Source organism: Ammospiza nelsoni, chromosome 3 (assembly GCF_027579445.1).
Source record: "Ammospiza nelsoni isolate bAmmNel1 chromosome 3, bAmmNel1.pri, whole genome shotgun sequence".
NCBI classification, from domain to species: Eukaryota; Metazoa; Chordata; class Aves; order Passeriformes; family Passerellidae; genus Ammospiza; species Ammospiza nelsoni.
In genome coordinates this window covers 104413904-104438243 of record NC_080635.1, presented here as the reverse complement: position 1 = coordinate 104438243, position 24340 = coordinate 104413904, and the positions used below count along the sequence as shown (strand labels likewise).

Below are 24340 nucleotides of genomic sequence, written 5' to 3'. Positions count from 1 at the left end.
GCCCTGGGCTTTACAAACCAAAGTGTTGGTTCTGCCCCCGAAACAAAAGCGGATCACTCACCTGGTGTGGCACCTCTGGGATGAGACTCAAAGCCCCTGCACAGGTTTTGATTATTTTAGCCACTCTCCTCTTGAAAATGAGACATGCACTCCGTTTGTGTCCCTGAAAGCCACACCTAAGTCAAAGTTTGTATACTTGCCTGGCTTGGGCCCTGCAGCCCACAGAGGAAAACAATTTCTGTAAATGTATTGTTCAGAGAGCTGTCCCTTGCATGCAGATCTCCAGGACATGAAACAAATTAAACCAAGAAATTAAAATGTGTCTCAATGTACAGGCTATCCAGCTCCCACACAGCATAGAGAAAAGTGCTGCTTAGATAAAGGTGTGCTTTGTGCCCAGGAGTGAGATGGTGTTAGCAACTCGAGTCAGTGTGCCAGGCAAAGACTGTGCAGCTGCAGCTCTGCTCAAGGCAGGGGAAATGAGGAAGCTCAGCAAAAAAAGAAAAAAAAACCAAAAAAAACCCCAAAAAACCCAACCATAAAACATTCTAAACTGATTAGTATGGAAAAGGAAAGGGGATGTTCCACCAGTACACTGCCCAGCGGGAGACAGAAATGATAATAAAGTTACCTCCCTGTAATCAGACCCTTAAAAGATAGTTTTGATTAGAAAGTGCTGCTGCTCACTGGATGAAGTCAAACCTGTTCCTGTCCAGCAGGCACAGGCTACTGCTGCAGCACATTCCTCATGTGGAATAGCAGGAGCATCAGCAGGAATTTGATAGGTCTGCTCAGGCAGCACAGTGGCAGGGAGCTGATCAGTAGGTAAGGCAGAGAAGTGCAGAGTATCCATAAATCAGAAATAGAGAAAGATTTAATTACATGCTTGGTTAATATTTACAAACATTGACATTTTTGTTCAATATGTAAATAAAACACAGAGATAAGAGACAGGGACTGCAGTAGCCAAGCAAAGCCAAAATACACCAGGTTAGAGTATTTGCTGTGAGCTGGCATATGCCTGGAGAGTGGAATGGAGACACGCTATATAAACTGAAAGAATAAATAAATAAATATTGACATTGTTCCACACCTGTTTAGCCTCTGGAGACCAGTGATTTGTGGGACCATATGTTGGACAAAATGAGACTGTTCATTGATAATTGTAAATGTGGTGACCCCTTGCAAACTGGATATTAAAAATATTAAGTAAATGGCACATTTTAATTATGCAGTAAAGAGCCTGATCTCCACCATTAAAAGACTGCAGCTGTCAGGAAGAATTGATCATATGACAGAAGGTAACATTTATTTGGTAGTAGACCTTGGTAAATGACATCCCAAACAATCTTTAGAGTCTCAGACAAACACAATCAGTTCAGACTTGAGTTTAACCGTGAGGCTTCATTTTCTTTGCCTTTCAGCTGAGACAATTTTTATCTGTTCCTCTTATCCTATAGGGCTTGTTTGTTTTTTATTTTTGTTTTAATCTGTTTTGAAGTATTTAAATTTCAAATGAAGTATTATTAAATGAGAAACTGTAAACGATGGAGTTCGGAATTGGAAGTCAACACATTTGTTATTCTTTTTGCCAAAGGTATTGAGTAAGTTGCATAATTAGCACAGTATTATATCATCTTTGTCAACACAAACAGAGCTTTTTTATTGTCTTTGAAAGCGCCACTGGTGAACAACTGAATGTGCAGACTCCAAAGAGCAGCGGCCCAGGGAGAGCTGAGAGCATCCAAATGCCTGATGAGGTTGCATAAGGAGATGAAGGAGACACAGCCAGTGGCCGCCGGCAGAAGCGCACACGGCGCTCACGCATCGCTGCCACCGCTGAGCCCCGCAGAGAAACCGCGCGCGGCCTTTGGGGCTCCCTGCCTGCCCGCTGGGATCTGGCCTTAAGACAAAAGTGTGATGGTAAAGCAGCAGCCCGAGTGGATTGACTCTTCCCACTGACCCAGGGAAACCCTTCTGTCAAACCCTGTGGGGTTTGATGTTTTCCTCCTCCACTTCCGATTCCGTGAAGCGCAAGGAATGTGTCACATCGTGCCGATCCTGTGGTGAGGCACTTGCAGAGTCTGAAGGTTGGGGCATGTGAAATAAGGAGCTGGAAGAAAGCAGGCTGCTATTCCATTGGAAGCAAAGGGGAGCGTAGGCCCATAGAACACCTCTTCCTTCCCCTCCTTGCTAACATCCAGCACCTGCATGGCAAAGCATACAAAATATTTTTGGGATCACAGAAGAAATCTGAAACAAATTTGCGGGCACCCACCGCATGTATTTACTATTAATCCCAGCGTAAAGGTAGTTTCAGGTAATTTTTAGATTATTTAAGGATCTGGTGATCCATTTGCTGTTCTCATGACCCAACCCAAAACCTGAGTGCTCAGGCACTCAGGAGCAAACAATGACATTGGATCCTGCTTGCTGGCAGGAGAAAGTGCAGCCGTGCACATGGGTTACTCTGCACAGAAGGGCTCCTGTTAGCACAGAGCACAAATCATTTGTCAGTCCCAAGGTATTTAGGGGGCACAGAAGCTCTGTGGAAGATGGGAATGCCAAATAAATAAGCGACTTAAAGTACGTAAAGAAATTTAAAGGAAAAATGTAATTTTTTCTTCCAAAGGAGAGAGCAACCTCAGATTTCCTCAACTGGAAGATAAAAGGGCTAGTTTTGCTGGTTAAAGCCAGGCACACTGCCAACAGCTGAGAAAGGACAGCACACTCAGCTCTGCCAAATCACTCATTATATTTCTTTTCCCCTTTTATGTGGGGACTGTGTCAGGCAGGCTGCCAGTTCACAACCAGTCTGGGGATGTGGACAAATGTCCATTTAAGAAAGCAAGATCCCAGGATTATTTTTGCTTGTCACTAAGCCATATTAAAACCCGGGTGCAATACTGCAGAGTACCTGTTGATTATAAACGAGCCCACTGGTGGAGCACAGCTGCTACCTCTACACAGTGCAATTACTCCATCAAAGCATTATATGTCAGCTATATCCACGCCAGCCTAAATGACTTTTTCCAAGAATTTTTTTTGTGTGGTATCCAACAACTTGCTAAAACACAATTATACTAGTGACCAGAACATGCCTTTAACTTTTATCTTGTGTTATCTTACTCTTTACAAATTCATGCTACTAAGTGTTCAATGTAAGACCAGCAGCTTGGCAACGCAATACACCCCCTTCTTATGCTAAGCCTAACTTCTAGTCTTATGGGACAGTTTGGAGGTGAAATTCTAAAATCCAAAAAGTTGGAAGCTAATAAAAATGTTGTTTATCAGCAAAAGTGCAGAAACTGAGATATAAACAGACATTTCTGCTTTTAACTGCCCAGCTGGTGACAAAGCAGTGGCTGTGGTGCAGAACTGCTTCACTCAGAAACATGCAGAAAGATAAGAATTCCTAATTTCTTTACCAAAATACCTGAAAGCCATGGATCTGTGGGTGAGCTGTTTTTATAGAAGATGAGAGCAGATGAGTTTGTAGAAGAACCTATTGCCTAGGGCAGGGATCAAAAAACTGCCATTGAAGCTTTAAGGCAGTAAGCAGAAGGGCAGGTAGCAGGCTGACTGCACCTGGTCAATGAAGAACTCGTTAACTCTGGCTGCCCCTCAGAAACACAACTTGGAAAGAAAAGAAAAATCCCAATATGGGCTGAAAAATTCTTAGCCCCATCATCCATTTCTGTAACCCGTTTAATTTTGGACTTAATTGTGTAACTGGTGAATATATACACATTATTTTACCAAACCTTGCCAAAGGAAAGACAATTCAACCCTGATTTACTGGAATATCTTAGAGAAATTGCATCTATTGGCTCATCTGGAAATATTTTTAGTTTCTACAGTATTTCCTCTCTGTTTATGCAGGTTCAGTGGCTGCATAAGAAATATCCTTAATCTCTCCTCTTCACATGTATTTTCCTTTTTTAATAACAACTGTGCAGAACTTATACTTGCAAGATTATTGGAAAAGACTTTAAAAGACACCTAAATCGCTCACCTGGATACATGCCAAAGGCTCATTTGTCCAAATCGAATAGCCACCAACTAAATATATTCTGCCATTGTGGACAGCAACTCCAGACTCATTTTGACCTAAAGCAAAGAAGGAAATAGAAACCACTTTCAGTGTTTAATTAACCCTTTTAACACCGAATGCTGGAGTTCTGAAATGGCATGCAAACACTCCTGGCAGTGGTTTGACCGTTTCAGGATTCCCATCGTGTCGGAGCGAAGGTGAGGCGTGGGGGCAGCTCCTTGCTCTCCCCAGGAGCCCTGCCCAGATGAGCACTAATGTGGCTGTGCAGGGGACCATCAGCTCCCTCCTCACGTGTGCCACAGGTGACAGACACCGTCCCCACCGAGTGCCCCTCCTGTGCAGCCCCGCTCCTCCAGGTACAAGGACACTGAAAATCACAGGAGCTGCTGCCCAAGTTCATCCCCATAGCAATGGTCTCCCAACAAGTCTGGAAGTTTTGAAGGAAAAATACAGCCTAAAAAAATCTGCAGTACACAGTTCACCTGGCATATTTACTGCCAGTTGTACTGACAGAAAGAAAGGCTTAGGCAGCTTCTTAAGGTGCAGGGTGTGGAAACAACCGGGAGGCAGTGGAGAGGAGGCTGCCTCACAGCATTCAGTGGGACAGGGTCAGCTCCAGAGTGAGAGGGTGCCTGCAGTGCCAGGGTTTCGCAGTTGCAAATCAGATGACATCTTTCTCAAAAGCTGTCAGTTCCTCCACATTACAAAATAATTAACTAGTGAGCAAAAGACTCATGAAAAACTACTTCTGTTTCACCATGTGTAATTCCATTTTAATCTATGTCTCTCTCCCTAGTGTCCATCAAGTACTCCGATGGCCTGACTTGGAAACCAAGCAACCCTTCTGTTGGTGCTTCTCTAAGAATGTGTCACCTGCCTGTCTGGAAGTGTGGCCAGCAGGTTCAGGGAGGTGATTCTGCCCCTCTGCTCCACTCTGGTGAGATCCCACCAGGAGTGCTGTGTCCAGCCCTGGGGACCTCCCTGCAGGAAGGATAGTGACCTGCTGGAGCAAGTCCAGAGGAGGCCACCAAGCTAATTAGAGAGATGGAGCACCTCTCCTAGAATAAAAGGCTGATAGGACTGGGGTCTGTTCAGCCTGCAGAAGAGAACACTTCAGTGTTACCTAACTGTGGCCTTTCACTACCAGCAGAGAGCCTATCAGAAAGCTGGAGAGGGACTTTTAAAAGGGCATGTAGTGATAGGACAAGGGGGATTGGCCTCAAGCTGGAAGTGAGTAGGTTTGAACTAGGTAACAGGAAGAAAGTCTTTACTGTGAGGGTGGTGAGGCTGCCCAGAGAACTTGTGGATGCCCAGTCCCAGGAAGTGCTCAAGGTTAGATGGGGCTTTGACCAACATGGGTGTAGTGGGAGGTGTCCCTGCCCATGGCAGGGGGTGGGAACTAGATGATCTTTAAGGCGCCTTCCAACTCCAACCATTCTATGATTCTGTTTCTCCCTGAGATTCAAGGAGATACGACATCTGGGAATTGTATCAGGTGGAGGTGAACTTTGGTGGACTGGGGTCAGTGAGCTGCAGTGTTTGCAAGTTCCAGCTGTAACAGTTCTTCCTAATAAGTTAAGAAGAACTTTACAGATCCTGTAGTTAACTAAGTGCTCAATTAATTTCTGACTGGATGTAATTCTAACAAGGACATGTCCTTTTGGGTAATTTATTAAAAAGATACTGTTTAGAAATAAGCAAGAGTTAACAGATTTCAGTGAAAGCTTTGCCCTTTAATGCCAGCAGAAATCACTACAAAATGATACTACACGCTAAAAACACAACAGTCTCTTGTACACTCACACAGGGAGCTAAACCAATACCACAGGCAAGCTTTTGGAGAATTAAAAAACATTACTGGTACTATTATGACAATTTTTTTCTGACTGTTTAATTAAATGAAATTTATCTGCAACTTCTTCAAAATTTAATGTACAATGTACAAAAACAAATGTCTGTAGACCACTGAATGCCAGAACTGTAATGAAAAGTGTCTTCTTGGCTAACAGTGGTCCCTATATTGGAAGCACTTGTCACAAAGTCATGGAGTTCCACAGACTAAAGGCATCTAAAGGGAAAAGATGTTTCAGTTCCCCCCGTGACCAGTGCTCACCTGTCAGCATGTTGAAGCTGCAGCGGGTCCACTGGTCGGTGTCGATGCTGTAGGAGTCAATGTGGCGCACCAGGATGCGATCGTTGTTGTAGTCGAGGTCGTTCCCCCCCAGCACGTAGAGCTTCCTCTGCACGGCAGCCATGGAGTGATAGACCCTCCTCTGCAGCATCGGGCTGCGGCTCAGCCACTTGTTCTGGAACGAGACAGGGCTGGTCCAGCACTGCTCAAAGGCACACCTACAGTGCTAGTGCAATGAACAGCAGCAGCACAGCGATGGTTTCTTCTTACCCTTGGTAAGGAACCACAAGTGCACATACTGGTTCTGGTCATATGCCAGACATGTGTGTTGGTTGTAACTCTGAATAAGGATAGTGGACTTTCAACACATGGTTGGTATAGCTCTCACATTTAAGTTCATTAATTTAATGGCATTTCTTGCTCTAATTTTTTTGTCTAGCTCATCAGGTTTCAAAGGTCTTTTTTTTTTTCCCTTTATAACTCAGTAGCAAATTCTCCTTAAACCAGACTATTAAACGTATCCTTTGTATAGGGTGCTAAAATTATCTGTACCAATGAGCTCTGTTATGTGAGAAGAAAGATTCTTCTGCCTTTTGTTATTCAGAAGCTTATTTGATCTTATCCTTGGGGAATAAAGCAACAGGAAAAATAATTTCCTAAAGAATCTTCTCAAATGATTCATTTAGTTTAATGTCAACACTTTATTTGTGGCAACTTACAAAGTTCCAACCCTTTGCATATTTTTCTTACTCATTAACAATATTCAAGAATTTTACCTGTTTAGGGGAGAGGCAGGAAGACATGGACGACAAGGGATTAAAGCAGAGTATTTTACAGCTGAGAAAACAATTGCTCCTGCTATGCCTACCAAATCAAACAACCTAGCAAGGGATAAGATTAATTTAAGTGGAGGAAGTTAAAAATCCGTTAGGAAATTTTTTGTGATACATGTGCAGCAACTCCAGAGTCTCTAAGCCTTCTGCCTTTTAACCTGCACAACATATAGCTATACATTTCAATGTGTAATAGTTGAATATTAGGCATTAATGCTTGCATTAGTAGTCCAGTCTCTTAACACCAGACTATAGACACCATCTGCTTTGCAAAGCCTGCCTGCATCCCCTGATTATATCTTTAGCTTCCTCCACTGCAGTGCCTGCCAGGTGAGCCTCAAAGCACTGCAAAGGCAGCGAAGCAGAGGGGCCTGGCAGGGTCATTTCTAATAAGGCGGCGTGTGAATACTGATGAGCGCTGGGGAGGCAGGGGTCAGTGCAGGAGGCTGGCTGGCAGGTAGCTGTGTGCTCGCTGGCAGATGGCAGGCATTATCGACGCGCCACAAAGGCCGCGCGCGGCAGCGGGCGCTGCGGCTCCGTGATGGAGCGATTGAGATTCCGCGCGAGGCGCGAGCAGATGTGATGGTTTCCAGTACCCACCGTAAACAATATGCCAGCAGAATTTTTAAAGAGAGCTTGTGTGTACAAACACGAAGCAGACGTCGTTTGAAGAATGCAAGTGCACAGTTCCTCTGTAACTCTTCATGTGCCAGGCCGGGCTCCTCGCCGTCAGCACGGCACACTGAGGCAGCCCCAGCACCGGTAATTTGGGGGGCAACTTCACATCAGCAAGTGAAGAATCCCAAGTGAAAGGTACACAGTAGAGACAGGGTTTACAAATACGTGTCCCCCTCACAAACAAAGTAGGATTGCTGCCTGTAATTGCTACTTGGATTGAGAACAGTCAGCATTTGTAGTCAATGACAAAACTGCGCCTCGAAAAGAATGAGGCAGGTGTGTCATCTCCTGCTTCAGGCCTCGTATGTGCTGTGCTTTAAATAGTCAGTGAGAACCACATAGCAGTATCTCCTGGCACAATTTTGTTCCAAATACAGCAATCAAAGCCCCTATCCTACAATCAGAAAAGTCAATACTCTTCCACGTGGGTGTAAATCAGGCTATGCAACTCTGATTGCAAGCTTAGGACTTTTAATTCCTAATACAAGCAAGAGGGCATAGCCATGCCCTAACCCTCTGAAATGGTTACTGAGCTGTGCTAACCTAATCAAAACACATACATTATGTATGAAATAATCCCTAAAAGATATTTTAGGTGCTTGGGTAATGAAATGATAGGCACCCTTGCAGTCAGCAGAGTAAGTCACGGCCAGGTAGTACAGTTCTCAAAGTAGTCAGGAAACAAAAAGGCCCATATATGCAATTCAAAACAGAAATGCCAATGACAAGGAGCAGTTTTGGAACACTGACTTTGAGTATACATCGCCCAGGGCTGCTGGATTACAAAATAAAAAAGAACAAGCAAAATAAATACTGATAAATACAGGGGATTTAAAGCACATTTCTGTATTTAACCTAGGATGTTTCTAATTCCTACAGGCCTAAAAAATGTAATAAGTTGTCAGGGTTTCCATCACCCTGTTAAACTCGTGCATCAGTACAAAGGGAATTTAAAACACCACTAATTCAAATGGTCAGCATTTTTAGCCTCACAAATCTTTGTATTTGCCAAGAGATCTGTTTGAAGCAAAACAAAACATATAACACAGATACTCACCTGCTTAGGATCATAGACCATGAGCCTATTTTGATATTGTGCAGTATTTGTTACTCCTCCTATAAAAGAGTTTATACAGGTTACATTTTTTCATATAGGCAAAGCTAGGACCAAGATCAGGTACAGCAAAAAAACCAATTCTAGAGTTCATCTGCAGATAATAATTACATTACATACCACCACTTCTGCCTATATTCCACTGCACTTTTTAATCTGGTTACAAGGGAAAAAGCAGCCCCATTTATCAAACATAAAGCAACACAGAACAGCATCAATAAACAGCCCTCATACACTTCCTTTGTACAGCTAATTCTATGGGCCAAAAATGGTAAAAAATGGATCTCTTTATACATAACTGTGCATTCAGCCTTCATCAAGACACAAAGATAAAACCTATTCGTGTTCCAAGGAACACCCAGTGTGTGACAGGGTTTGAAAGATGAGGAGGTGGGCTTGCATCAATGAGAAGGAAGAGGTCAGAGAGAAGCTCTGCCTTACTGAGAACATGACAGGGAATATCACTGCCAGTTAAAAGCGTAGTTCAAACCTGTGCAACTGTGCTTACCTATACACTTGAAAGAAATTCTGTACTTAGCTTGTGTTATAGAAAACATCTCATTTAGTTGTAAACTTAGGTTGGAAGGTCCCTCCACAGTGACCAGAAACAGCTCTACTGTTTACTTTTCAGTACTGGTCAGGAAATCATGGTGTTGAGCACCTAAAAAAGCTCAGAATAGACTCTGACCCAACTAGATGCTGCAAACCAGCTGTTTACCTCAACACAGTAAAGAGACACTCAATGCCCAGTCATCTTCTTGTTTTGTTTAAAATGGCAAATTTCACTAAGTAAACATGGACAACTCCTTCAGCCTGTTATCTTACCTGTGCAAACACGTTTTTGAATGTGCTCAAGCCTTCTGGGGACATGGTGCCACTGCAGCACTGCCACAGTCCCCAGTCCCCCTCTGTCACCACGCTGGCCCCATGGGAAGATGGAATCAGAAATAACACCTCCAAGCTGTGCCTCACCTTCCTCCTGCCACGAGGTCTGGACAGAACTAGGGCATGTCAGTGGCCACACACCAGTGACACTCATACTGACAGACAAACTATTTATATTACAGTTTAATGGCCCATACCAAAAGTGGACAAAATCCACAGCAATGAGAGGAAGGATTTTCATCTTATTACATTTCATTTTGTTGATGTTTCCCTTTTTGTCAGGGCATACCTGTTTCAGCCAGGACAGCAGCACAGTGACTTACACTCCTGCTGGCTGAGCTATGGCCCAGCCCCACTAAGGTTGCTGGGTTGGTTTCTTCCCTTTGATCCCCAAGCTCTGTGCTGGGGAATTCTCATTTTGCCAGCCTCCAGCTAGGCTGAGGGCAGATTGAATTTTGGTTCAGAGCCATATTGCGATTTTGAAGCAACTCTGCCACCTCCCTCATGTCATTTTAGGCTGCAGGTTGGGACTGGTGTGCATTCAAGTTAAACCAGAAGCTCTGCTCCAGATGTGCACCAGCTGTGCTCCAGTTCCTAATGGCAGCATTAGGGTGTGAAATAATAACTGGTCTTTTGGCTTTGGACCATCTGAGCACTGGGAACATTTGAGCGAGAGGACCAGAACAAGCCTAGCCCAAAGCAAAAAATGTCCAGGGTATATGGAGTGAACACAGAGACCTTGGTGCCAAGGTTTTACCTGCTGATCTGCTCCTGCTGGGCTGAGCTACTTGCTGACATAGAAGTACCCTCTGACCACTCAAAAACACTTGAGTGGGACCAAGAATCTACAGCAGAAACTACAGATGCACCTATTTTAGAGTCTTTTCTTCAACTGCAGCAGCAAGGAGAAATGACGCTGTTGTTGGGTGCATGTCTGCAAGCATCAGCCTGTGCTGGGCACTCCCAGAGTGGGCAGCCCAAACTCCCAGCTCAGAGATGCTCACAGGCTGAGAGAGCTGGGATGAGATGCAACCTCTCCAAACTGTTTCCATCACACTATGCCACACCCTGCCCATCACAGCACATGTGAAATGCACACACGGGAACAGGCATTGGAAAGCAAAGACTGCTCCTGTGCCTCATCTCACAATCTGTTATTTGTCTCTACACTGTTGTGCAGCCTTCACATTCCTATTGGTCATCAACCAGACAGACAAAACAATCTTTTCTAATATCTGTTTTCTAATTTGATTTTTTTTTTTTTTACATATAGTTATTTTCACTCCCAGCACAATGCCTAAAATGAGACATCAGATTAGTACTTTGAAAAATAAAAACCATAGTTATTTGGTTTATTACCTCCAGAATGTTAAACTACAGGAGACACATTTGAAACACAATTTTGGGTCATAAGTTTCCGTTCTGAAAGGACACCTTAATTTGGGGGGAAAGATGTGAAGGAAGAAGAGAAAGAAGAGTGTTGTTTCCTCATAAAGTAATAAAATAAGCAAAATTATTTCCTCCTCTTCACAAAGGGCCCCTCACATCAAGTACATAGCTTACATCTTTTTCCCTGCAATATTGCTCATCTCTGGTGTTTTATCATTACATTCCCTTCACATACCGCTCTTCACTTTTAGATTAATCTGCCAAAATGAGATGCTAAGGATTTGCATACAGATTTGACTACACAAAAATAGATCTGGAATTAATAACAGTCTCTATATGTTTTAATTTCTTCTAGACTGGAGTACCCTTGCCTCCAGCAGTATTCTTGGCTTTGAAAGTCATCAAGCTGATTTGTCTGCTCTTAGGTTATGATGCCACATGCTGCTACACTGTCCCCTGCAATCAAAGTGCTCGCAGAGATAGATTCCATGCCTTCCCCTAACAAGTATATTTTATAGATTGGCAGTTTTGATCTCCCCTCCCCAGGGGGATAATCTGCATCTTAACAGGTTTCTATAGATACATCTGTCATTAAATATGCCATCTTATATCTGCATCAATTTTCAAACTCTAGTTCCTTCTAACTTTGAAGTGCTATAGCAAAAGTTTAAAATTTTCTGCCAAAATTCAGACTTAACAAGTTTGCAATGTCCTCTTGAACTGCTTTTTTTTAAATACTACAGACAGCTGGGAAAGGGCGAAAGAGCAGCAATATGTCTCTTAAAAATAAGAAAAGAAGGGGAAAAAGAGTTTAAATGGTACTAAAAATAATACATACTTTCTCAGAAAAGAAATGGGGCAGTTCTGAGAGAATTTCTTACACTTCTCTGTTGTGTTATCTATGACGAAAGGATAGGATAGAGAGCCATCATAATGAAAGAAAGTAATTAAAAATACAAACAATGCTATTAAATTTGATGCCAAGCAATAACAGCTAATGTGGTAGTAACCCAACAGTTAGAGAAAGAGAAAAAAAAAATTTCTGTCTGGTTAAATGACAGAAAATTTACAGTTTGGTCAGCATTTGCTGTTTTTGTAAACAGAGTGATGATTACACCACTTTACATGAGCAGCTTGCTTTGAGAATTCCATTTCCTGGGAGGCAAGGAGCAACCTCAGGACAAGACTTTCTTGCTCTTACAGACAGAGGCACACCATCATGGAAAGGCCATCATCCAGCCTACGGGCCCACAATGTTTGTACACTGCCACAATAACTCTTACCCTTGTAAGCTGTAAGAGTTGCTTTTTAAGCCTTTCAATTCCCAAGTCATGCAACAGTGACCCTCTACATGAGGAAATTGCTCAAGGATTCCAAAACACACCTCGTCCATCCCTTTCCCACGCTTGATAAACAGTTTGAACTATTGCAATCCTCTCAAACACTCCACAAACCACATTGAGAAACACCTTCAAGACACACTTCTAAAAAGAGAAGGGTAGGAGACAGTAGATTCCACATTTTCCTCAATGACAATTTATAAGCCATATTTATAACGTGGCCTAGCAAGGCCTCCATATGACTTGAGAAACCTGATCCAACCCAAATCCCCAGGAAATATCACAGCTCTCCCCAAGCACAGTCCCCAAGCGCGAGGCTGTGTGCGCGAATCCGAGTTCACTGGGAGACGCGTCAAACTACACTCTGGCAAAGAGCTCCCACGTGTGCTCCTTCCAGCAAATCCAGGGAATATACAGAAACCCACAACGTGCACCCCAAGGTGCTCTGCTATTTAAACCAGAAATCTCTCCTCTCTCAGGTGTCTGTGTGTTAAACACACGATGATCCTTCCTCAACATGCAAAGCAAACCTGCTGCCTCTTGCAGGAGCCAGCCCCAGTGCAGTGAGGACAGCTGAGCTGGAGCACATTCCCCCAAGGTAAGGAGTCCCCTGGAAGAGGCCAGCAGCAGCAGCTCTGCTTAGTGCTCCTTGACTCCAGGTGCAATCGAGCCACAGACCAGAGGGGCATAAGCCCTAAGTTTGTTTAAATCATTAAAGCTGGATGTTTATATTCAGTCTAAGGAGAATCAATGGCATCAATGTCCTATGACTGAAAGCTGTAAGATCATGAATTCAAACACAGTAAAAATGAAGTCTGTATATATATGGAACATATAGAGACTATGACTGGGCCACTAAGCCAATTTTTATGCACTTGTTAACCTCCCATTTCCAGTAAATCCTGTGCCAGCCACACTATAAAACTTGATTTGGATAGATTCTGTAAACTCCCATTTTTCCAGATATATTTTTCATAAAATAATTTTATAGACTTTTCCTGAGAAAAAATTCTTTACTTCATGACAGCATATTGATAGTAAGGTCATACTTTTCATCTCAAATCACTTGCAAACTCAGAATAATTCTTCAAGATATGTTATCACCACCATTTCCTTGGTGAAAATCTTCACCATTACAGAAAAAAACCAACAGTTTAAAAACCAAAAGAATGAATCTTGAATTTTGAAAAAAATTTTTATCTTCTATATTAAGTACAAAGCAACTGTAGAGGGATAGCTTGTTTACCCCCTTCCCCTAAGCTGAATTTCTATGTGCGTGTCAAGATGTCATTTTAGCTGACACACTTAAGGTCAGACAACCTGGGCCTCTGCAAAACAGCAGTGTAACACTCAGTTTTAAACAAGACTTTTCATGTGCTAATCTCTGGAGCACCTAAGGCAAGGGGAAGTGTCATTATCCCAAGATGCAGGTGCAGGAATGACCCAGAGCTGGAATGCTTGGCAGAGGTTCCCTGTCCTCAATGTCCCCAGGGGCACTAGACCTATACAGGTGGAGGAAGGTTAACGTGGATAGAAAAGGATGCCTCCAGATTTGCATGTGCACTCCACAGAGGATGCTGGGAAATGGGCAGAGTTCAAGTCCTGGCTCTTATGGAAAATATCTCCTCGCTTTTATAGATAGTCATTGTTAGTCATGTTGAACTCCAAAGTGTTTAGTGTACTTAGTTTTTCTTTCACTGAAATACTTCACTTTACAAGCACTGTGGCATGCAATTCATTTGTGAAATTGGTCATGGCACCAGATGTTAACTGGGGCCTGGAAGAATCACCTTTCTATAAAATTTCCAAACCATCTGTCCAATGCAATGTCAGTACAGAGAACTTATTTGTTGTGGTTTAACCCCAGTCAGAAACTCATCCTCACACAGCCAGTCATTTGCTCCCCCAGAATGGGGTGGGGAAACAATTGGAAAAGTAAAACTGAGAAAATTTGTGGGTTGGAATAGAGTTTAAGAGGTAAAGCAAAAGCCACACACATAAGCGAAGCAAAACATGGAATTAATTCATTGCTTTCTACAAGCAGAGAGGTGTTCAGCCATCTCCAGGAGAGCAGGGATCCATCAAGCATAATGGTGACCTGGGAAGTCAAACATCAGCACTATCAACACTCCCCATTTCTTCCTTCTTCCCCCAGCTTTATATGCTGAGCATGACAGCACATGATCTGGAATATCCCTTCAGTCAGCAGGGGTCAGCTGTCCTGGCTGGGTCCCCTCTCAAACCCTTGCCCATCCCCAGTCTCTTCACTGGTGGGGTGGGGTGACAAGTAAAAAACACCTTCACTCTGTAGAAGCACTGCTCAGCAAACACAAAAACATTCCTGTGTTACCGGGACTGTTTCCAGCACAAATCCAAAACACTGCCCAGACTAGCTGCTATGAGGAACAGTAACTCTATCCCAGTCAAAACCAGTACATTGTTTTAATAACGTCTCATGTTTTCTTTTTCTTTAAATAAGAAAATAAAATTAGAATTGTGGGGGAAAAACAATAAATAATGACATGAATATGAAAATATGGAGCTTGAAAAACTGAAGGGCTGAACCCACATGTACTGAGCAGAGGGACTGACTAGTTCCAGTGTGCAAAAGGCTCCCTCTTTCAATCTGCTTCTGTCAGGCTAAAAACCCTAAAGGGCTGGTGACAGCTTAGGAGTCCCTCTGTCACCTGAACATGAGCCCCCACCCACTACTGCCAGTGTGTAAGCTCCTAACAGTGGCTTGCTTTGTCAATTTTCCTTTCCTGCTGCCTTTGCCACGATCTTATTATCTATTAGTTTTGAATCCTTGTCATATTTGTCCCAAAGGAGCATGAAAGCAAAGCTGAAAATGAATCCCAATAATAATAGGAATCCCTTACGTCTAGTTAGCTTTTGATCAGCAAAGCCTTTAAGAGGGCACAGGGCTGTAGCAGTGGCACTGAGCAAGTAAATGGTCAGTGTGCAGATCAAGCTTTGATGATGCTTTCCACAAATAGAAGGGCCAGAAACTTTTACTATCACTATTTAATTTATTCCCTCACTGGGCACATTTCCATGGTTCCCTTGCCAGCTGGTAGTAGCAGAGTGACTTTGAGAGCTCTTTGCTGATGACCTGTATTTCCCAGAAAAAGCAGCGGGGATACAGCTCAGAAACATTTCTAACTCAGACTAATTTTTTAATTACTTAATTTTAGGCCACATACTTCAAAATTAGGTTCCCTCCTGTATTACTAATTACTTTTATGCTAACATCTTATATTCAAAGATGAACAGTGGATTTTCCAGCAGTGACTATGATATAATAAAACATCTCTCTGTTCTATTCCCCTGCCCCTGAATGTACATGTACCACAAGCTACATTCTGATCCTATGCAATTAATACTAGAAAGCTAGCTATAGTTATTACATCTCCATCCACTTTTCTTTTTAAAGTAACTCTATTCAATACACAAACAGGTTTCAGTGTGAGAGGACAAAATTCAGATCAATATCTACTGAAGTGTAGCACAGTAAGTGCACTCTCATACTTCATAAATAACTTGTCATAATTGAGCAACTCAAAAGCTTCTAAGCATTTTCTCAGAACCTAGCAAAATGAAAAGCTGTGTCTACCTTATTCCACTGTTGCTAGCATTTTCAAATATAAATGGAACCATACTGATAAAATATATTTTGTTGTTTTGCCCAGTTTTAAAGAATTCATCCAGGAGGCTTCCACTTACCTCTTCCACTGATTCTACAGCTCTATTAGAGGCATATCCCTGAACACAGTATCATACCGCATCATTTTCTAAACAAAAGTGGAATTTAAAACACACAGGCATGCATGCATTTCACCTACATAACTAAGCACATGAATTAATCCTCAGGATAATTTCCACTTTCCTAGCAAATCTGGAAAGATTAAATTTAATCTTCAACCATCCTCTTGTCTGACTTAAAAACTGCTTTCTTGAATTTTGATTGTTTTGTTTTGTTGTTTAGTTGGGTTTTATTTTCATGTGATTAAGACAAAAAATATTACTTTTTTCATTTAGTGGAGGAAAGACCACACTGATGGATTTCTAGTGCACATTCAATGATTTCATGTGAGAATGAGTAACAACATTTTTTAAAAGGTCCTGTTCTTCATAAATACTGACAAATGTAAACCACAAAACAGGAAAATAAACCAGCAATTAAGACACACCAGTAGTAACATCCATGCATTTGAAGTGCCCACTGCAGACACACGTCCCTCTCTGATAACGGAATAGGAAAAGCAGTGAATAAACACAATAATGGTCTGAACACACCCAGCTGGTAGCCTAACACAGAAATCCTGTTCCTGTACTCTGCCTGGGTCTCACCTCAGGATTCACACAGCACAAATTCTACAAGACTCCCTAAATGATGGTCACTAAAGAAAATGACCCAAAGTACCTGCCAGGGATCTTGGTGGTTTGCTGTGTCCTGTCCTGCTTTTAATTCCAAATTCATCATTCATGACTTTAGTGCATATGTATTAAAAGAGATACCTGCTAATTCCCCTGCCAATGCTTGGGAACCCTTTCCCATGAGGCACTTAATCCACAGGGACAGAAAGGTGACTCCACTAGCCTAAATGACACACTTTGAGAAGCACAGCGCAGGCCTAAGAAGCTAACTTAATCTTCCATTCACATTCCATCCTTTCACCACAGGCATTCCAGACCATATTAAAATCCCCAGAGGGTATCTACAGTGAAGATGCCAATCACTGAACATTTACCTCAAGGGCTGGCCCCATTTACTCATTAGCTTCCTTAATAAATATTATAACTGTATAACCTTCCGTGGCACACTTCTTAGTAAAGGGGGAATATTTTTCTGTCAAATCTTCTGTAGACAGCATCAGCCATATTCCAAAATAACTAATACCCACTACAAGGACTGAGGCAAATGAATCCTCCCACCCCCAACAATGAAACATAACAACTAAAGACTCAGTTGTAAATGACACGTTCTTTTAGGATTATAGGGTCTATACATTCATCTATCTGTGCTCTAAAGCCATGATTACATCCAGACAGCTTTGTGCACTTGCTATGGACAGGGCACGGATGATTTCTAAAAACAGTCATCTCAGCGTGTTTCAATATTCTGAAGAGCAAGTGGGACCAAATCATACATTTGCCTTCAAGCCCTGGAACAACACAAGCTAACAAGCACTTAATTTTCCATTTCATCATCAGGAATAAGTGAATTATAGAATATTCTGGGTTGGAAGGGACTCACAAGGATCATCACAGTCCAACTCCAGGCCCTTCACAGGGTCAGGAATCACACCATATGCCTGAAAGCATTATCCAAACTGCCCAAACTTTGTCAAGGTGATGTTATGATCACCTCCCTGGGGAGCCTGTCCCAGTGCCCAATCAGCCTGGGTGAAGAACCTTTTCCTGATATCCAAACTAAACCTCCCCTGACACAACTTCAGGCCATTCCCTCGGGTCCTGTGACTGTCAAAAGTACCAGATCATATTACAGAAACAATGTCCTTTTTAGTTTGTTTGTTTTTAGGAAGCACACAGAATTTATCATGGGAAATTTGTCCAAAAGTGCATTATCATTCCAGTTCACTGTGATTTATGAATGACAACTGGAGATAGCACACATGATATCAGCAGCTCTGGAATACCGAGTGTAATGTATAAGATACATTACGCTCCTATACTTCCAATGAGGCTTCAGTTCTTTGTCCTCTCTGCAGAGAAAAGTTATCATGACATATAAACCAAAGATTTATTACTTTAATTCAAGACAGTATTTTGGTGTCTTGTTAGTACCTCAAACTGTGTGAAACGTTTTCTACCTGATATCCAAAGAAGACCATCCACCACATATCCTGCGTGGCACGAGAGCGACCGATCAAAGGACTGTACAAAGGTCCACTTGTTCTTCTTGGGGCAGTAGCGCTCGACCGTGGGCAGCACTTGGCGCAGTTCGTTCCTGCCCCCTACGGCATAGAGGTACTCGTCCACGGCTCCCAGCACAAAGTGCTCCCGGCAGTTCTTCATGGGAGCTATCTCCGCCCAGGAGTTGGTGCGGGGGTCGTAGCGACAGACAGTCCTCACGGCACACGTGCGCCCCGTGGAGTGCTCCACCTCTCCGCCAGCCACAAAAAGGAAGTCTCCCATGACGGCCACGCAGTGGTGGCTCCTCCCCACAGGCATGGGCGCCAGCTCGCTCCAGTTGGCGATGCCCGCAATGTGGACGTTCTCCTGGTCCACTGGGTTGAAGTATCGCAATTCCTTCACTTTGCAGACTTCCCGTTTTTTCCCGCCAATGATATAAAGAGTGTCTGACTGGAAGCGGGGCTTTGTCCTTGCAGTCTGCCAAACGGGCTGTGCGTAGACGCTCTGGTGGTACGCCAGGGCCTCGTTAATGAGCGCGGTCGCAGTTTCACTGGCTTGCACGAGAGGATGGGTGAGAGCTACTGTGTGCAGTGTATCCACATCCATAAGGCCAAAGCGGACGTACTGGAGAAGCTCATCCAGATACTGGTAGCGGCAGTTGTGCTCCAGCCACCTCACAGCCAGCTGAAAGTGGGGGGAAGGAAGGGGAAAAAAAGACACACGTTATTTGCACACAATTCTGTCAGAATGTGATCTTTTGAAATTTGCTTGCATTCCAAGAGCAGATATATATACTTGCCTCAGTCGCGGTATCTATGCATCTAAAAAGCAGCTGTGAAAGCCTGTTAGTCCACATAAAAAGACAGTTTATATACAAAAGCACTGTACTGCACCAGCTCCCCTAAATAATTTCCACAGCATTATCAGCTGCTATGCAATACTCTCATTGTGCAATCTGTTAGTGCTGCTGGAGACCATACTATCCCTGAGTCAAGCTGCTGGAAAAATAATATTAACACAGGGGCCATGGGATCACTGGACACTAGAAAGAAGACTAATGTCAGAAGACTACAAAGAAAAGCCTTTTCTGCCCTCCCTATTTCATCCTATTTATGACACAATTTTGAAGAAATGTAACACATTACATACTGAATCCTTCAATATAACTTTTTCTTCTTCATTTATTTTATTTATAAAGTAGCAAAAGGTGTAAGGGGACAAAAAAAATAAGTCAGAGAAGAGAGAAGCACAGAAGAGGTCCTGCGAGTTTGGGGCAGGCAGAAAGCAACAATTCAGCAATTGCAGTTAGTATCAACATTCAAAATGAAGCATAGCATTCAAATCACATAAAGCTTATTGAATCCAACTGGTCCTTAAAAGAGGCTAGGAATGGCCTAAACCATTTCAGGAATTGCTGCATAAGTTATTTTTGAAAACGTCCAGTACTGAAGATACCAAAACTTCCTCAGGAAAACAATTCCCATACTCTGATATTCTTCCAGACAGATTTTCCTCTACATATGCAGAAGCTTTAAACCATTAAACTCATCACTCCACTTTCCACCTTTGGGTTTATATTCCAGAGCAACCCTTCAAAATTATTCATACATACAGGATGAAAAGTATTTTGTTACCTTTTTTTTCTTCTCCACCTCAGATGCATTTTAATATTGGTGCTAATATTTCCTTTTCAGTGAATGAAGAAAGTATTTCAATGCATCTTAGGTCATATTTTCTAAATCTCCACTGCTTGGCTCACAGTTCTCTGTTAATGAAATCTTTAATGTTTGCTGTTGAAAACTGGACATAAACTTCCTCTTAAGGCTGTAGTAGTAATGAATGGGTTGGCAGAATCTCTTTGAATGTAACAATCTATGCAATTCTTGCTTGTACAGCACCACATAAGACTGTAAGTGCACTGTGATGTTGATGATCCATATTTAAGCTTATTATGGAGTACTTTTTTTTTTTTTGTGGTTGGTTGGTTTGTTTAGGATTTTTTTTCTGTAGAACTTCCACAGAATTCATGCTTTCTCTGCCATTACCCAACTCTCTACTATTACTTTGGGTCACTCTTCCAGTCAAGATCATTCTCAATCCAAACTATATTTTCAAAAGTGCTAGAAAACCATTGCACCTTCTGACTTTCTGGAAACATAAACTCCTTATTATTCTTTCATACAAGTTATTTCAAAGACATTGACTAGTTCTAGATAAGGACCAACTCTACTTGATACTTTAACAAAACTCATGGAGTGGGCGTTTCTAACAAGCTGAGTGATAAAAAAATTTTCAGCTAAATCTTATGGCCCTGTACTGTTGTTGGGAATGTCACATAAAAAAGCTGAAAATAAAGGCTGCTCTTATTCATGGCTTTCATATATGATGCATTAAATTTTTTACTGTTTCTTTATTCTGTCAGAGAGTTCCGCACTGTCAACCCCTGTGAAACAAAGAATCAATGAAGGGCATCAAAAATGCACCAGCAGTTCAGTCAGTTAAATGTTGTATTGAGTTTCAAATACATGCATTAGCTATATGTATTCTGATTTGCTAGTAAAAAAGACAACCATTAAATGTATTTGAAAATGGTTTTGGACTTGAAATCATTGAGCTTCACAGTCAGGTGTTCTAAATCCACCAAACCCATGTGTCAGGAGTCTCCTACTGAGTTGTATCAGGCAACTTCTTATTCCATGTCTTTAGCCATGTGAATGATGGCACTTAGTTCTCATCACTCAGTCACTTGAAATTGAGGAGAAATTCAGGCTATCTTCAGGATACATCAACTAAATTATATCTGGGATACTATATTAAGACAGAAGAAATTACAAAAAAAACCTGAGCTCTTCTCTGTCAGCCCTTGCATCCAACACACTTTTGGAACTGCAAGTTCATGACTTTGCTCACACCCAAAATGGCATCACAGAGGTATCACTTGGGCTGCAATGACAGACATTACAGACTCTGTAAAAGACAGGCACTAATGCAAACCAGGACTTGGTAACCACAAGTCTTTTAGAGGAAGTTTAATATTAATGCCTTATTAATATCTTAGGACTTCATCCATCTGCTTTTGTTTTATTGTCCTGCCTTTGGTCCCCCAATAAATACTGCATAAACACACGAGCAACATCACATCCTAACTAACACCACATACATAACTTGCAAGAAATGGTACCTGCATTCATTTCTGGATATGGGATGTGTGATGATCTGCACAGAAGGCATGGACATCTCTGTTACAATACATTTTCTCTGTGGTAGGAAGTTTGGCATATGCAGCTTGGTTCATAATGTTATATCTCTACTGAGAAAAGTCCTGGAGTTGTAAAAAACTGTTCCACTTAAATGAAACGCTTAACTTTTCCCTAAACCACTCCAGCAATGGTTGCAAAGCAATACAAAGATTCTGCTGGCACTCATATGAGATGCACAATCTATTCTGAATCTTGAGCTAAACCTTCTCTATCCATTCCACACTATTTTATCCCCACTCATCTGTCCTGCATCTTGTTTTATGAAAACCTTTGAACCTTTCCAAATGAGGTTTATTGCAGCCTGCTTGTGATTCTCTACGTGCTGCACCCCAAGGTATCTTTAGAAGGGCTACGTCCCCCTTTCCCCTCTGACAAGCAGCTGCAGCAGCAATGGGGAGGGCAACGTGAATCCCAGGCTGTCTCTTGTGTAGGATGCTCTGGCTCTTACCAGACTCCATGTCTGAGGTCAGCTTGCTGTGGAAGAACTTCATTTTATTGTATGAGTTTAGAAAGCAGGGCTAAACCCTGCACACCACCTGGATGCTCTGTAGGCATTTAACAGAATGCAGAGAAGCGTCACTGAGTCTTAGGGAAGCAACAGAGGTCTGTGAATCACAAGGTGTTTAGAAGCTCCTGTCCAAGTCAACTCATGCTACTGTTTGAACACAATCTAACTACACTGCCTGTATGACCCACACTTAACCTGTGACACTCCAAGGCAGAAAAAAGGCCTTAAGAGATAAAAGCTATATTGTTTTTATCACCTTGTCTTGCTATTTGTGACAATTACAGTTCTAAAATTCATTTTGGGCCACTACTTAAAAATAAGTGCTAGGAATTTAACCTACAAATGTAGGTATCTATATCTATATTTAGAGAATACAGGACAAACTCCTAAATTGTGACACAAGGCTATGGAACAGGTCACCTGGTTTCAGGAACACTCACCAAGTGAGCCTTAGACTTCTACACTGGTTTTGCAGAACATTGTTACCACGTTCTCTAGCAGAATATGATGTCTCATGCTATGGAGAAAACTGGGTGTGAGTGAACAGTCTAGCAGCTATTGGAGGGCTGAAAAAGTTCAAAAGAAAGAAAATTGAATTCCCAAACACATCTTTCACTTGTAGCAGAAGTAGTCACTGGTGGACTGTAACACAGTTCTAACTTTCCTTCAGTGCAAAGGAGGCAAACATAACTCCCATCAATGTATGGCAGACACAAACTTCCATGTACAGGACCAGCACACATCTGTATATCTATCAACACAATTTCTAACACCTTTACTCAGGTTTTGTTTAATCTAGACCCAAAAACTTGGTGCCTACATAAAAAATCCAGAATTCACCTCATCTATACACTGATTATTGTGCCTATGTTTTTGCCTCTCTGGCAGTAACAATTAGCAACTATAATCAGCATCGGTAAAATAAACTCAAAGCCATTACAGGCTTTATGATGCTGCAAAAAAAGACATCCTTTAAGGCTTCTCTAAGGAAATACCAATAGAACTTGAAATTACAACTGTGCTTAAAATGCTAACAAGCAAGCAAGCAAAAAAAAAAAGACAATCTACAATTTTGAGGTTTAAAATATTTGTATCAGTGTTAAATAATTTACAAAAATAAGGAAAGACTCCTGCTCCTACTCCCATATAGACAAATTCTGTTTAAACTGCTAGAAGCTTCTTTTCTATTAATTTTAATGTATGAGTGTGTGAGTAAAGGAAGCTACAGCCTAGTGCCTATATCAACTTTAATAAATAATATATTTTGCCATATTCATCTTCTAAACTATGTAAATGACAAAAGTAGACCCTCAGAAGGGCAGGATTTTAAAACCAGATTAATTCTCTCATTTTAATGCCCTAACCCAAAGGATTTTTCTTCTCCAAGGTTACATTATGTGATTTAGCAATGGAGTGCATTCTCAAAACAGCAGAAAAGAGATGGAAAAATATGTTGTGGCACAGTTGGAGCACACATCAAAGTACATCTGCATGCTGGATAGAGAGTTCATTGTTTTTCCAACACCTGCTTCCAGCTTGAACAGTCCAAGTCACACAGGCCTGCAGCACAGTCCTTCCCTCCCTGCTGTTAATGGTGAACATACCACACATATCCCACAGCCAGAGAGGCCACCGAGGCACAGGAGGTTAAAGCTGAATTTCTCTCCTGTTGAAGATAACCCTGCAAGAAGTGGCTACCTGTTCCCTTGGGCTGCCAGCTATCCCAGGGAGGGAGCAGGAGAGCCCACCACGGCTGTGCCTTGCCTGCTCAGCATCCCCTGCAGCCCCTCTTGAGCCACTCTGCTGGGAGAGGGCCAGACCTGCCCTTGACACCACACCAAGTCCTCTAATCAGAAAAGCCAAGCCACTTCATGAGTGCAAAAAGCCTGAGGTACTCATATTTATTAGACTCAGGTTCACTAAGAAACTAATCCAAGTCACAAAGCCAATGTCAGGGAAAGTTTCTGTTGACAGAGTTCCAAGAAAGAAAAAACTTACCTAAACCTGGGCTCTGTGAGGGGCCACAGGAACTCTATTAAAGTCATCCTGGCCTGCTCTTTAGTTGACATATTCACGTTGTAGCCCAATGGACTGCAAATATGCTACTTTACATCGTCCAAGGTGTCTAGCAAATGAGATGAAGTCAAAAAGTGACAGCAGGGGAAAAAATGATGGGGTTGGAGTGTTGGGTTTTTTGTGCTTTGTTTTAGCAAAAACAAATAGAAGGAAACAAATTTTCTAAGGTTTTAAAACAATTCACACTGTCTCATT

General features: G+C 42.1%; 1 protein-coding gene across 1 annotated transcript in view; it reads right to left on the bottom strand.

Moving 5' to 3' along the window:
* Nucleotides 1-767: 767 nt before the first annotated feature.
* Nucleotides 768-24340, bottom strand: part of KLHL32 (kelch like family member 32) — a 119196-nt gene continuing 95623 nt past the window's right edge. The window contains exons 7-11 of the mRNA XM_059468336.1: nt 18259-18985; nt 8754-8812; nt 6168-6360; nt 4016-4110; nt 768-2207 (exon numbers count right to left, since the gene is read on the bottom strand). Coding sequence (XP_059324319.1) covers nt 2046-2207; nt 4016-4110; nt 6168-6360; nt 8754-8812; nt 18259-18985 — 1236 coding nt within the window. The 3' untranslated portion in view covers nt 768-2045. The remainder of the gene's footprint in view (nt 2208-4015; nt 4111-6167; nt 6361-8753; nt 8813-18258; nt 18986-24340) is intronic.